The sequence below is a fragment of the Suricata suricatta genome, chromosome 6 (genome assembly GCF_006229205.1).
Source record: "Suricata suricatta isolate VVHF042 chromosome 6, meerkat_22Aug2017_6uvM2_HiC, whole genome shotgun sequence".
Lineage (NCBI taxonomy): Eukaryota > Metazoa > Chordata > Mammalia > Carnivora > Herpestidae > Suricata > Suricata suricatta.
Window position 1 is genome coordinate 51252411 of NC_043705.1, and position 14460 is coordinate 51266870.

A 14460-nucleotide genomic window follows, 5' to 3' on the forward strand; every position below is an offset into this window, starting at 1 on the left:
ATATGTTTTCTGAAATAAAATTTCCAAAATTAAAGGGGGGAATGTACTATGTTAATTAACTATTGACACTGTGTAACGGTTCTGTGGAAGTTCATTTTATTATTTGTACTCTTAGGTACTTGAAGTTTGCCACAGTAATGTTAAAAAAATATTGTCTGGTATTCCAAGAGTTATGGTTAGAATTATAAATTTGGGACTCATCAAAATAAAGATGACATTTAAAGCCACGGGAATGGATGAAAATGTTTAGGGAAAGTACAGGCAGAAAAGAAAACAGGACTAAAGTGTAAGCAACTATAATATTTAAAAGTCAGAGAAATAAGATAAAGCAAAGTAGACTGAGATGCCAGTAAGAGGAAATCAGGAAGTGAGAGTTTCTAGGAGCCTAGAGAGAGAGAAAAAAAAAGTTTCAAAAATGTGGAAGTAGCCATATGTGTCAAATGCTACCTAAAGGCTAAAAGAAGAACTAGGAATTTACCTTTTGGATATGTCAAAATGGAGGTTTAGATAATTCTTTGGAAAGATTCTGCTATAAAAGGGAACACAAAAATTAAGTAGTGGCTGGAGGGGAACAGAGGTCAAAAAGAGTCTTTCATTTTCTTTTCTTTTCAGATAAATAACACTGAGGCCTATCAGTATACAGGGAGACTCATCTAGTTGAAAGGGGGGAAAGAGACATAGGAGGGATGTAACAGAAGAATCAAGGTCCTGAATGAAATACACAAAAGTACAAGCGGAGGGACTATTTCTCCGGTATGTCAGAAGAAGGAAGGCAATATTTATAGATTCAGATATACAGACATGGTAGAATTGATGGAAAGAAGATGAGGTTGTGTCAATCTTCACATCTTGATGCTCTAAGCTTTAGTTAGATGGCCAGTAACATGTAAAATGTTATGGGAAGAACCTCCTTCATGAGAGAATTCATAAGAGTTCTTTGAGGATCCAACTGTTAAGGAGCCAATAATCAACAATAACCTAGTAGAAGTTGTTACTAAGACTTAATTGTCCATCAACTCAACAAGATTATCAAACCACCATTTGCATTTAATTAAGTACCACAACTAAAAATAACACGATGGAGGTAACAATGGGGATGAGGGTGACAGAGAAGAATTTCCTGAGACATTTAAACCAAAAGCTACATGAAGTGCAGAGATTAACTTGACAAAGGTGGGTGTACTAGAAGTTCAAGTAGGTTTAGAAACAAACAAATGGAAAAAAGGTTCATTGTAGCTATCAGCCAAAGGCCAGATCACAAAGCAACTAGAAGCATGGGAATATTTATTCTCAGTGATTTCCAGTACCTTTTGTGGGTCAAAATGGGCTCTTAATAAACATTATACAAAGTAAATATTTTACCTCTAGCTGAAGATAACTTAAATCCAACTGAGAGGTGAAAACAATTCATTGACTTTCATTAGACCATCAACTGTAAACCAGGTAGAGCAAACAGTTTTCCCCTTCCTTGCCTACTCTGTTGACAGAGGCCATGTTGAATGCTTGAGTGAATGAGTCTTAGATTGTTCAAGGTAAGCAGTTAAGTGCAAGAGCCAGTAATTTTTATTTGCCAGATATTGTAAATTATTCTTTTACCACCACTGATTAAGAGAGCAACTTAGTAACTTTTTTTTTGGAATTAAATCCTTTAGGTTACTATTTTTAAAACCAGGCATATAAGTATTAGCAGAGTCTGAATTTCCTAGCCATTCACAAAATAAGCAAACGTAGCAGCAGAATTCAAAAATTCAAAATTTTCTTACTATTAAGGGACCTCTCATGATTTTCAACGTGATACAAGCCTTAAAAATTAGAAAAGAACAAGATAGTCATGGGAGTCAAAGGAAAATAAAAAATAACCTGGGAAACTTCCAGAAAACAGGTGTATAAAAGATGACTCAGGTGACAGGTAGGCAAAGGATCTTGTGTTTACGTAAATGCTCAGAAAAGATTATATGAATATTAAATGCTCTCGATGTAACTTGGAAGAAGGGGGGGGAAGTCTGTTCCTGAACAAAAAGGGGACTATTTCTATATAATTTGTAATATTTTTATAGTACTGAATGACGTTTTTGACCTCTACAGTAACCCACAAAGCCTACTTGTCTCTTATAGGAGCAACACTGTTTTTTAACACAATAGCAACTGTTACAATTACCCTAAGAAAACAATACAGTTGTCCTCACTCTTTTCTAAGAGACATCACCTTTTAACAATGTACTTGTGAAAAGTATACAAAAACAAAGATTAATCTTAGAGAGAATCTGTACCCACACAAGCTTCTTTCCCATATAAACTGTATGTTTCTTAAAGATTTGGGACTCACTTTTAAACCTGGAAGGCTTTTTCATTGCTAAGACCACAAAAGGGCTGAGCAGAGAGCATTCTGATTTAAATCTCCATTTTAAAATATAAGTTGCTAGACTTTAAGACTGTCTTAAAGCTTGTCCTTCCGTTTAGAAAATCTTAACTCACACCAGAAAAGTAGTCTCTCTAAACACACCGGGCACAAATTCTCCTTCGATTGCATTATCTAGTTCAGAAACAAAGCTTGTTCATGTGAATCACTAATTGTAAAATCCAGGCCAACTAGAGGGTCAAGGGTTTTTTTCTCTGTTAAAGAAACAAGAGAAGTAAGACAATCAAATAGAGGAGTCTCAGGAGATACCTGCAAGCTTGCTGCAATTCAGATTACCCGGTTCCGTCCCCAGTCCGACTGAACCGCTTTTGAGTGGGGCTGGGGAAGCCTTCTGAATTCTCAGGCCCAAAACTGTGAACCAAGGTCCTGCAACCTACCGAACCTCCTCATCCTAGAAGGCAAAATTAGCTTTGACAATGTTTGGACAAAATGTCTTGTTAAAGGCCTATTTCGGCTTAATTCGAAAACAGACGACAGCTCCAATCGACACCATCCAGCAAGCGAGAGAAACTAAAGAGGTGAGCACGCGCGGGGCGCCGCAAGCGTTCCGCAAATGGGAATTGCCCTTTCTTCCGTAGGTAAAGAATTTGGGGATCAGGGCCGACTTACTCAACCCTAACTGTGCAAAGAACCGTTCTTTCTGACTCCTCTAGGTTTTTTCCCAGAACTACTCGTGGTGCCTCCAGCACAGAGTCCCTCGTGGGGTCTCAACCTGGCCCACGCTGACGAGAAATGTGACCCACCCGACCGTCACAAACGCCAGGGCCTGCGGCCGCGCCTGCGCAGCAAGGAACTGAGCTCGCAGCGAAGTCCGTTTCCTGACTTTTGGAGGAAGCCGCGTTGCATCACTTCCGGCCTCCCTCTAGCTGCCATCTTGCGTCCCCGCGTGTGTGCGCCTAATCTCAGCTGGTCCACCCGAGACCCCCTGAGCGCCAACCCTAGTCCCCCGCGCGGTCCCATTTCCGCTCCAACAAGGTACAAAAAGGCTCTGGACGCCGGCGTGGGAGGAGGACGGGAACGGGGGCGGGAAGTGCCCGGAAGGAGCGAGACAGGGAGGGACAGGGCTGAGGAGGAAGGCGATGCGACGGACAGGCGTACCCACTCAGGCTGACTCTCGGGGGCGAGGTCGAGCCAGGGGCGGCTGCCCTGGGGGCGAGGCGACGCCGTCTCTTCCTCCACCTCGCGGCGGAACCCGAGGACAGGAGCCTCAGGTACCGCGAGGCTTGCGGAGAGTGGCTGGGCCGGGCAGGCCCTGGCTAGGCCGAGGCCGGGCCGGGGCCGGGGGTGGGGGGTGCTGACCAGGCATGGCTTAGAGCCCCTTTTTCGGGCCTGTACGGAGGGGGGGGATTGTGGAGGAGGGGCAGGAAGGTGGGTGCTCGTTGCGCTCCCCCAAATGTGAAATTGGGAGCTTTGCGGGGTGGATTGGGGATTCAGGCCTCGGCCTGTTTAGGACATTTTGTCTTCTTCTCGGGTCTTGGGAAATAACGAGCCTGGAATGCTGGAGGAGAGCTAGACCTTTCCTCGCTGAGGGTTTCCTGTTTTTCTAGATGAAAGAAACTATCATGAACCAGGAGAAACTCGCCAAACTGCAAGCACAAGTGCGCATTGGTGGGAAAGTAAGTTTTAATAGTTTTTTGCGGTTTTTTTCTTTTTTTTGAAGTTTTTAGGTTTGTGTTTTCTTGGTTTTGCTGGTTTGGTATTGTTGGCTTGTCAGTGTCTCTAGAGGGCATTTCATCGAGTTCGCCTAGTGGGGTGGGGGGGGAGGCGGGGTTAAATGATACGTGGTAGAGTGTATCAGTGGGACGTGCGTGTTGTAGAGTAAAAGAAAAACGTGAGTCTAGGTGAAAAGACCACTTAAACATTTCTGTGTAAATATGTTTTCAGTGTTAGTGTTTTAGTGCAACAAAATATTTCCTAATTTAATTAGTAAGAAAATGTATCGCGTCAGTTCATCATTGTGGCCTGTACTCCTAACTTGTTTTGGCGTAAGTTGTATACCTTCAGTGCTTTGCTGCCTTTTTTTTTTCCTCCTTCTTTTTCTTTTCTTTTTCTTTTCTTTTTTTTTTGGCAAATAATTAAGCTAACTCTGAACTTAAGTTCCACCTGTCTTTTGAAGTACAGTTTATAATGTAAGGTTCCGGGTAATTGTACTTGATAGGTAGAAGTTTGTGTCTCTTGTACGCTAAGACCTTTCTGTAATGCTTTCTTACCTAAATGCATTCCAGAGTAGTTGTATATTTTCTAGGCTTTTTGGAAGATACCTTTGTTACAAGTACATCACAGAATTTAAGAGCAGTGACTGTGGATTTGAAAATACTACCTAAGCAGATAGTTTTCAATTTTGACTTTGTAACTATGCTAAAACTGAAAGAATGAGAATGATGCTAGGTTTTTAGGTAAGTTTTGGCTAATAGGTTTTCTTCTGCTTGATACTGATCTTCAAGAATATTCCTTTTTGAACTTGGAAATTCTTAGAATGTTTCCTGAGTAATTTACTTAAATCAGAAGACTGCTCTAGACAAAGATCTACTTAGTTGTATTTTGCATTGTGTTAGCACATTCCTGGTCTTTAACAGGGTGTGGTAGCTTGTCTGAACCGAGCCTGTCTTTACTTGGTAAAACTTGTAAAGCTTCCCTACTACAAGCTTATTACCTGTTAGTTTCCTCCAACTTTAAACATTTGCTTTCAAATAAAGTATTCTGTGAAATAGCCAAAAGTTTCACTTAGACTTAAATAATGAGATGTGTATCTGTTAAATTCCTGAACTTTGCCAACAATGAATGTATCCTGATCCTTTTTTCTTTACTGAAAGCTGGTTGTCTTCAGGATCTGCACCTGCCCATTAACAAAGAGTAGGTGTTTCTTGTCCTTCTTAGTAATTGTTAAAAGCTAGGTGTGGCCTTCAGGTCCCAGAAAAACTCATTAGAGCCTTTGTGGATCAGTGTTTGGCTGTTCTTATACTGGTGTTTTTAACTATCATTTCTTTTAATACAAGTTTCACAAGAAATCAGTTGTAGAATGTGCTTTCGTGCTATCTTTCTGTTGTTAATCTGATGATACAAAAGTGCTTTATTCAGTGTCTGATCAGAGCATTGATAATTATATCAGTAAAAATTGAACTCTATGGAATTGAAGTGTGTGGAATGTATAGAATGTGTGTCAGGTTTTTTTAGTCTCATAGTTATTTAGAATGTCTTCTAGAGTGATTTTAGAGACAGTTTTTTGGAACCCAGATAGCAACATGAATACATCAAAGTGATTTCTATTCTTAATAGAAATATTAAGAATGTTATTTTTTTTAATAACATTTTTTTAAATTTATTTTTGAGAGACAGAGACCGTGTGAGCAGGGGAGGGTCAGAGAGAAAGGGAGGTACAGAATCTGAACCAGGCTCCAGGCTCTGAGCTAACTGTCAGCACAGAGCCTGACATGGGGCTCGAACCCACGAACCGTGAGATCACGACCTGAGCTGAAGCCGAATGCTTAACCGACTGAGCCACTCAGGTGCCCCAAGAACTTTATTCTTAATAAAACAATAAGCTGTTTTGGGTTTGGTGACCAGTATTTTTGTAGCTATTGATATTTTTTTATTTGGATAAAGTATTATTTATGTCAGCCTTTATTGTGCTCAAGCCTGAGAATATGAATATTAAGTTTATGATCCCTGAGAGAGCTTTAACGGTAGTAGGCATCTTTTTTTTTTTTCTGTTTTCATAGTGTAATATACATAGTACAGTAAAAGTGTTTTTGAAATACAGGGGTGGGAATGATTTTGCTTGGGGGGGTTGATGGCAGAATATAGGGGAGGCATGAAAGAGTTTTGAACAGGGTTTTAAAGGAAAACTAGGAATTGGTATGGAGGTTGGGGTATATTGAAGTAGGTGGGTGTTAGCCTTTCCACAAAGAGCCTTATACACCATGTAAAGGGTTTAAACTTTTTATAGCAGTAAATTGAAGGTGTTAAGGAAGTGGGGAGACAGAAAATAAAATACATTTATCTCTTACAGTAATAATTGTTTTGAAGAAAAATAAACCTGGATAGATAGAAGATAATGACTGTAGGAGGTTTTCTTGTATGTTTTGTTTTTTTACATAGGGTGGTTGGGAAAGGCCATTGGTATGGTGACAAAAGAACAGAGTTCTGTGGTAAGGGAGGAGCCAGTGCAGATGCTGGGGGGAAGGGAACAATATGTGCATAGGCTCTTTTTGGCCCGTTTAAGGAACTCTGAGGAGGTTGATTTGGCTGAAGATGAGAGTATGTGTGTGATAGAGATGTGGTCAAGAACAGCGTAATAGGGGCAGAGCAGATCATGTGGGGGCCTTGTAGGTTAAGATGAGAATTTCACATTTTACTGTTAGATGTTGTAGAAGTCTGTATACAGACTCATTTGTGTCATAGGTTGTCTTGCCTGTGAATGTTAATGGACGTTAATTTTTCATCAATTAATGTAAAAACAAAAGTTTAATAGTTCTGACAATGTAGCTTCTAAATGATGCTTAATTTAGGTTGATAATGCCATGTCTTTATCTGAAAGGGGACTTTGAAAAGAATTCGTTTATATGTGATAAAATTAGAAGCTTAGAAGTTATTAAGGATTTATAGACAATTTCTTTGTTATCCCCTTTTGGCTTCTGTTATTGCTTACTTGTTGTCTAAAACTTTGTACTTTAGGGTAATTTTCTTAAACAGATCCAAAGGTCAGAAAGGAATTAGAAACTGTTTCTGTTTGTTATGGTATATATGGGTGCTGTCTTCTCGCTCTAGGGAACTGCTCGCCGAAAGAAGAAGGTGGTTCATAGAACAGCTACAGCAGATGACAAAAAACTTCAGTTCTCCTTAAAGAAGTTAGGGGTAAACAATATATCTGGTATTGAAGAAGTAAGTGTCAAATTTTATTTTTATTTTTTTAAGTGTATTTATTTTAAGAGAGCGTGACCAGGGGCAGAGAAGAAGAGAGAGAATCCCAAGCAGGCTTCCTGCTGTCAGCGCAGAGCCTGATGCAGGGCTCAATCCCATGAATCGTGAGAATCTGAGCCAAAACCAAGAATTGGATGCTCAAACTCTTGAGCCACCCAAGTGCCCCAAATTTCATTGCTTTATAAAACAAGATATGGGTAGAAAAAGTTCTAATGTCATGAATTAAATGATTTAAAATTTTTTTCACTCCACTAATGAATATTAGGGAGATTGCTAAGTCTGAAAGTGATTAGATTGCACTTTTCTCTCCAGGTAAAATAGCACCTGTGCTTCACTGTGAAATAGTGGATTAGTTACCAGACTGCAGCTTCTGCTTAATAGAATGTTTGGTTTTAAAGGAATGTCCGTGGGTGTTGCTCATTAAGCTTTTTTTTCTTTATAGGTGAATATGTTCACAAACCAAGGAACAGTGATCCACTTCAACAACCCTAAAGTTCAGGCATCCCTGGCGGCGAACACCTTCACCATCACAGGCCACGCGGAGACAAAGCAGCTGACAGAAATGCTACCCAGTATCTTAAACCAGCTGGGTGCAGACAGTCTGACTAGTTTAAGAAGGCTGGCGGAAGCTCTGCCCAAACAGTGTAAGTTTCGTGGTTTTGCCCAGGGTTACTGATGTGGCAGTCACTTTCTGAGATCTCAAGTAGACCGGGATATCTTTAAATTTGGAAATGCCATTTTTCCTCTAACAGTTTTTAAACTATATTTAAGCAAGTGGTGTTCTTAGTATGTTCAATAAACTAGTATGCTGTGATCAATCATTAATACTTGATTCAGTGGGTTGTTTTCTAACTTTCTTACTTTGGACCGGAGATTGAACATTTTTTACCTTTATTAGCTGGAAATGATAAAAATGTTAGTTTGGGTATTTTTGATAACTGACAGTTTAGAATTGATTAAAATATATTACAGATTATTACTTTTTTTTTTTTTTTTACAACTGTAATTTTAAGAACTGGCCTGGCACTATTTGGGTGTTTTTAATTATAATACAAGAATTTTGTTCAAGGCTAAAAATCCTACAGTTTAAATAGTGCATTAAGAGATGTAGCTATTTTATGCTGTGGTCCTCTGATTAAAATTTTGAAGAATGTAGAAGCAAGACAGGATTATTTTATGGTCTGTTATTTAGTCATCCATGTTTTTCTAGGTGTTCTTTTACATATCTATCTATCTATGTATGTATGTATCTAGAGAGGTGTGTGTGTGTGTGTGTATATGTATATTTAGGGGGAGGGTAGTATTCACACTGAGGCATAAGAGGTTCTAGAAAGTCTTAGGCTTTCAGAGCTGAATTAGGCTTTGGAATTATCCCACTGAAAATCTTACAGGGCTAGTACTGTGAGGTCTCAACACCTAAGCGTAATTCACCTTCTTGTGTTGTAAAAAGTGGGTGCTTACCACCAGTCAAAGGCACTTAATTTTTTGATCATTTTATTTTTATTTCACTAAAGGTTTGTCAAGCATCTTCCTTATGCCATTAACAAAACAACAACATTTGAAGAAACAGCCTTTTGATTTGCTTCTTACAAGAAATCTTACCATAATTTGGTATATGGTTTACCTCTATCCTGGGGGTATTCTCTTGTTTTCATAGTACCTCAGGGCCTGTGGTGGGCCAGAGGGCTTGAAAGGATGGGTATGGAATTTGATTTGTTGGCTGTTAACATTCTGGTTCATTTTTAGACATTTGTAGCCTACCATGTTAATGCTTGTACTTCGGGATGAAATCCCAAATGTTACTGTTGTAATCATGAGTATAAGTTGTAACAATGCTTGGTCTTTCATGTGTTTTTTTGGCTACTGTTTATTAAAAACTTAACAGACGTGTAACATATACACTTCCCTTTCACAGCTGTGGATGGAAAGGCACCACTTGCTACAGGAGAGGATGATGATGATGAAGTTCCAGGTAGGAACCTTCACTTGTGGTTAAATTAGAGAATCTTAGCAAGGAAGGATAAAAAACCTTTATTCTGTAGGAAAGTACCTTGGCGGGATTGGGGTGGTGGTAATAATAAAGGACAGGAAACATAGACATGAACCTCGCTTCTTTAGAATGGAGAAAATAATGCAGTGCTACTTAACTAGGAGTTAAATTTGTAGACTTTTTTTTTTTTTTCTGATTGGGATCCCAAGAAGGTATAGGGATCTAACTTCAAATATTGAATATAAAAGCATGTTGTCACATAAATAGAACTAGTAGATCACAAATGACCCATTTCCTACTTGGAGATCAATACATTTATGAGAAGGCATAGAGAATTTGCTCAGCTGTCTTGGGGGGTATGGTATAACTATTCTAAAATCAGAATAACTCTTGGCAGTTAGGAGGGATTTTCTATCCTAACTGTTACTTGGTAAATCTCTTTAAAATCCCTTGATTTGTAGGTTTGGCTTTTTTCAGAGTTTCTACTGTTTTCTTTTTCTAGATCTTGTGGAGAATTTCGATGAAGCTTCCAAGAATGAGGCAAACTGAATTGAGTCAACTTCTGAAGAGGATAAAACTTGAAGAAGTTACTGGGAGCTGCTATTTTATATTATGACTGCTTTTTAAAAATTTTGTTCATGGATCTGATAAAATCTAGATCTCTAATATTTTTAAGCCCGAGCCCCTTGGACACTGCAGCTCTTTTCAGTTTTTGCTTATACACAATTCATTCTTTGCAGCTAATTAAGCTGAAGAAGCCTGGGAATAAAGTTTGAAACAATATTAATAAAGTCCTTTGCCTAGTATATCTTTTTATTTTTTATTTCATTGACACTGATTTGTATACAGAAAGCAAAGCTATTCATAGAAAGCTAATCATGGCATGTAATATGGCTCGTAATCTTCGATTAAATTTGATTAAAGATTTTAAAAAATTCTTTTTTTCTTTTTTCTAATGTTTTATTTATTTTTGAGAGAGAGCGTGAGCAGGGGAGGGCCAGAGAGAGGGGGAGACACAGAATCCGAAGCAGTCTTCGGGCTCTGAGCTAGCTGTCAGCACAGAGCCTGACATGGGGCTCAAACCCACAAACCACAAGATCATGACCTCAGCCGAATCCGGATGCTCAACTGACTGAGCCACCCAGGCGCCCCTTAATTAAAGATTTTAAATAGCCATATAATGTAACAGAGGTGATAGAAAGTTATGTTTTAAAACTTTCCTCCAGCAGTCCTCAGGACTACAGTGGTTTGTATAATGGGTTTAATTGTAAAATGAGAATGAAATATTCCTTTGAGCATGAGTTTTTTCTCAATACTATCTTGTAAATGTATACTTAGTGCCTTTAATATATTATTGCACTTAATTTTCTCTCAATTTAATCCTCACTCTGAAGTAGGGAGGAGTAGCTCCATTTTGTAGTTGTAACCCAAAGCTACCTAAAGTCCCTTGTAGGATATTCTGTTAAGAATCCTAAAAAAAAAAAGTAGTGTTTGTACTCAATATAAGGCTACTTATATTAGCAATCATAATGTTGAAGAAATTTAGAAACTTACAAATGGCATTTAAAATAAATGTAATCTGCCTTAAGGCCAGATGAAAAAAAGGTCTTAGCTTTCTCCTGCAACAATAAGAATGTTGAATTTCCATAATAATTTCCAAGTTCCTTTAGAGGTTAAGAGGCAGCTATTTCTAAAAGTCGCTATAAGTAAACTACCAAAAACGTGCTTGTGCAGGTAGTATTTCCACATTTAAACACTTATTTTCAGAGGGTGTGTCGGTCTTGTTAAAGTACACAGCTACAGTAACAGGGACTCGTGGTCTCAAAGGTTTACAAAATTACACAGAAGAACTACATGTTTCCAGATTATTGGTGGGTCAGGTTGGGCTCTGCTACAAAGTCACTCCAGGTTCCAGATGGACAGGCAGCCTCTATCTGAAGCCCTCATCTTCCCTGCGGAGTGCAAAGATGGTGGGTCGTTGCTGGCTTTTACAGCCATTAGTCACCGGTATGTAACTGACCAAGTGGAATGGCTAAAGGAGGACAGAAGATTGGGAAGGCCTGGAGTAGGGCCTAAGGGTTTGCATTTCTGATTGACTCCCAGGTGATTCTGCAGGCCCACTGACCATGCTTTGAGTAGATGAGATTTTTAAATTACAGATTTTCTCCCCTCATCCCAGGAAACTGGGGTGAAAGTGACGGGCTGACTTGGGCAGGTGAAGAATATGCTACTCCCTGAATAACCTCCCAGGTGTTTGCCTGAGATCTGTACAGGAGAGGGACTAAATGAAGAAATGCGATAGGTTTCCAGGCCAGGCCTCCACACGGCAACTTGCTGCTTTTAGCAGATGCGGGGTAGGGTTAATTCTGTTTTGCCCATACTCAGACTCTCCAACAACCTTCAGAAGTTTTTTCTTTGGTCAAGTTTTTTTTTTTTTTTTTAATGGTCTGGTGTGTGTTAGTGGCTATCGATTAATAAGAAAGGTTTTTCTTGTAACACCTTCACTATCATGATAGGCAGGATTATGCTACAGTTGCAAATGACTAAATATTTTAGTTGCTACAAAGATTTCTCTGTCACACAATGTTTGTGGTTTGCCTGTAGCTGGGCTCCACTTTACTCCAAGAACAGCATCTAATCAGAACATTGCTAGTCTTGGGACAGGGACAATAGGGCAAATAACCGTCTGGCTCTGCACACTTGTTAGGAAGCAATGCACACCATGAATCAAATTTCATCAGCCAGAGTAAGTCACGTGCATAGTCCAGTCTGATGGCCACGAGGACTGGGGAAAGAGACTCCCTCAGAGCAGGACAGCAAATACTTTTGAACAATACTGCAATCTACCACATCCTTACAATTTTTCTTTAACTGCCCACAATTCTTGCGGCTATTTTATCTTACACTCTGTACCACTTGTTTTATATAATCTCATTGGTTATCATACTAACCCCACCCCCAGCCCCCCCCCCCCCCCTTCAGGGCCAAAGAGCTACGTGGTATAGATAAGGAAGCCATCTTCAAGAGGTGAAAATAGTTTGGGTCAGGTCAACAGTCTGTTGTGTAGTTGCATGAGAGTCAAACCCAGGTCTGCTCTTTGGACCTCAGAAACTACTAGAAAGAATTTTAAGCCTCGGCTGGCTTAGAGGGGCAGATGATTCTCATCTGGTTGATCTGGATGCTGTCACTACATGCTGGCTGTTGTCCACTACTTTTAAGACTAGTCCTGGGCCAAACTAGCTTTCAGCTGAATCAGAACCAAGGCTATGCGAATGAAGAGATAGAGATCAAATTTTGATCTGAGGACTCTTAGGTTAATACCTTTTCTTTGTTGAAATAGTTAAACTAGAGTACACTTGTGTCATTCCATTATAACCCTGTGGTGCACAGGACAGAAAGCTACATTCTAAAATTTGGAAACAAGTTTAGAGATGGGCTGAAGGTCACTAAAGCTTGGGTCTTATTTCTACTAATCATTATTCTCATTACATGACACCGGATTCATGCGTTAGGAGGCTCCTCTCTCCCCAATAAGATACATATGTCAGGTTTTTTTGAGAGAAGTCTTAAGGTAATGAATAACAGGTTTTTTTTAAGCTTTTCCAAAAAATGATTAGAAAAGTCTTCTCTTCACATAAATTTTCATCACTCCAATCAGCACAGTCTTGAGTGCCATTTGTGCAGCGTGTTTGGGGAATGCAGGCACAGTCACCAAAGAAAACAGTACCACATCTCTAGCCTGTACACTCTGGGCACTGTAAAACTAGATAACTTTATTTATCTATAAAACCGTAACTGTTAAAATGTCAAGGTGGCCTGGAAAGGATGTTATTGGAAAAGAAGTAGCCCTTTGGATCCTAAAAATATGAGTGAACTGTCCAAGGGGAAAACTGCAAATGTCTATTAAAGATTCTACATGTTTGGGTGAAAGAATTTGTACTTTGAAAAGCCAAGAAGAGTACTGCGTTTCTCCATCAGTCTGAAAATAAACATACTGACATAGCCCATAAATAAGGAAGGGGCGTATGAGTTAATGCATTCAGGCAGCAGGGAAGAGAATGAGTGTTTGCTAATAGGCAGTTAGCAAGAAGACAAGAATCTTTTTGCCTTTTGTTGTCAACACGTTGTTAGATAACATGAAACTCCTAGGAAGCGTTTCTGTTTCTACTTTCCATAATGACCAGACAAAAGGTAGGCAAGGATCTATATAGTGAACGATATTTCTGGTAAGTCTTTTACCCTGTGACTGGGGCCATGAGATATTAGAATTGTATCTACCACTAGGGTTTCAGAACAAATCAGCTTTGCCAGATTGTCCAGTGATGGGGGGTGCTGCAGTGTTAAACCACCATCAAGAGCGCTCTGGAGGCAGAGAGGAGAGTGGTGGAGGAGGGGCAGGGAAACACCAAAGGTTAAACAAACAAGCAAAAAACATCTTTGAGACCCAAAGTGTTCAACAGATTTTTCTTTGATCTTTACCAAAATTTCCAAAAAAATCCAAAAGGAATTTGGTAACAAACAAGAGTTGCCCATCAAGATTATTTCCTTTGTTAAAGTTTACAAATCTGACTGTATTTGCTTACTAGGTAGAGAACTAACCTACCCTAAATATGCAAACTACTAGAAATGATAGGACTGCTTAATCATGGGTATAAATATCTGTAGGAAGGTTTCTAAGTATAAATTAATTTATGTGGTAGAAATGTAAAGGTAGCTACTCCAAGAACTCACTAAAACATCAAATAAGCCAAAGTCATTTTGAGAAAGAACAAAGCTGGAAGCATCAAAATCCCAGATTTCAAGATATACTTCAGAGCTCTAGCAATCAAAACACAATGGTACTGATACAAAAACAGACACAGAGATCAGAGCAACAGCACAGAGAACCCAGAAATAAACCCACACCCATATGGTCAATCTACATCATACAAGAGGCAAGAATATACAATGGGGAGAAGACCGTGTTTTCAACACACAGTGCTGGGAAAACTAGACAGCTACGTGCAAAAGAATGAAACTGCACCATTTTGTTTTTACACCATAAACAAAAAAACTTCAAAATGGATTAAAGATCTTAATGTGAGATCTGAAACCATAAAACACCTAGAAGAAAACATGGGCAATAATCTCT

General features: G+C 39.2%; 1 protein-coding gene across 2 annotated transcripts; it reads left to right on the forward strand.

Moving 5' to 3' along the window:
- Positions 1–3261: 3261 nt before the first annotated feature.
- Positions 3262–10267, forward strand: BTF3 (basic transcription factor 3). Of its 2 annotated transcripts, none has more exons than XM_029942429.1 (6): positions 3262–3394; positions 3967–4035; positions 7187–7300; positions 7782–7983; positions 9255–9311; positions 9832–10267. In XM_029942429.1, the coding sequence occupies exons 2-6, from the start codon at positions 3967–3969 to the stop codon at positions 9876–9878; spliced, it is 489 nt and encodes a 162-aa protein (XP_029798289.1). In that variant the 5' UTR covers positions 3262–3394; the 3' UTR covers positions 9879–10267. The 2 variants fall into 2 exon arrangements, with proteins under 2 accessions (XP_029798289.1, XP_029798288.1); XM_029942428.1 differs by lacking the exon at positions 3262–3394 and adding an exon at positions 3422–3630.
- The last annotated feature ends 4193 nt before the right edge of the window (positions 10268–14460 follow it).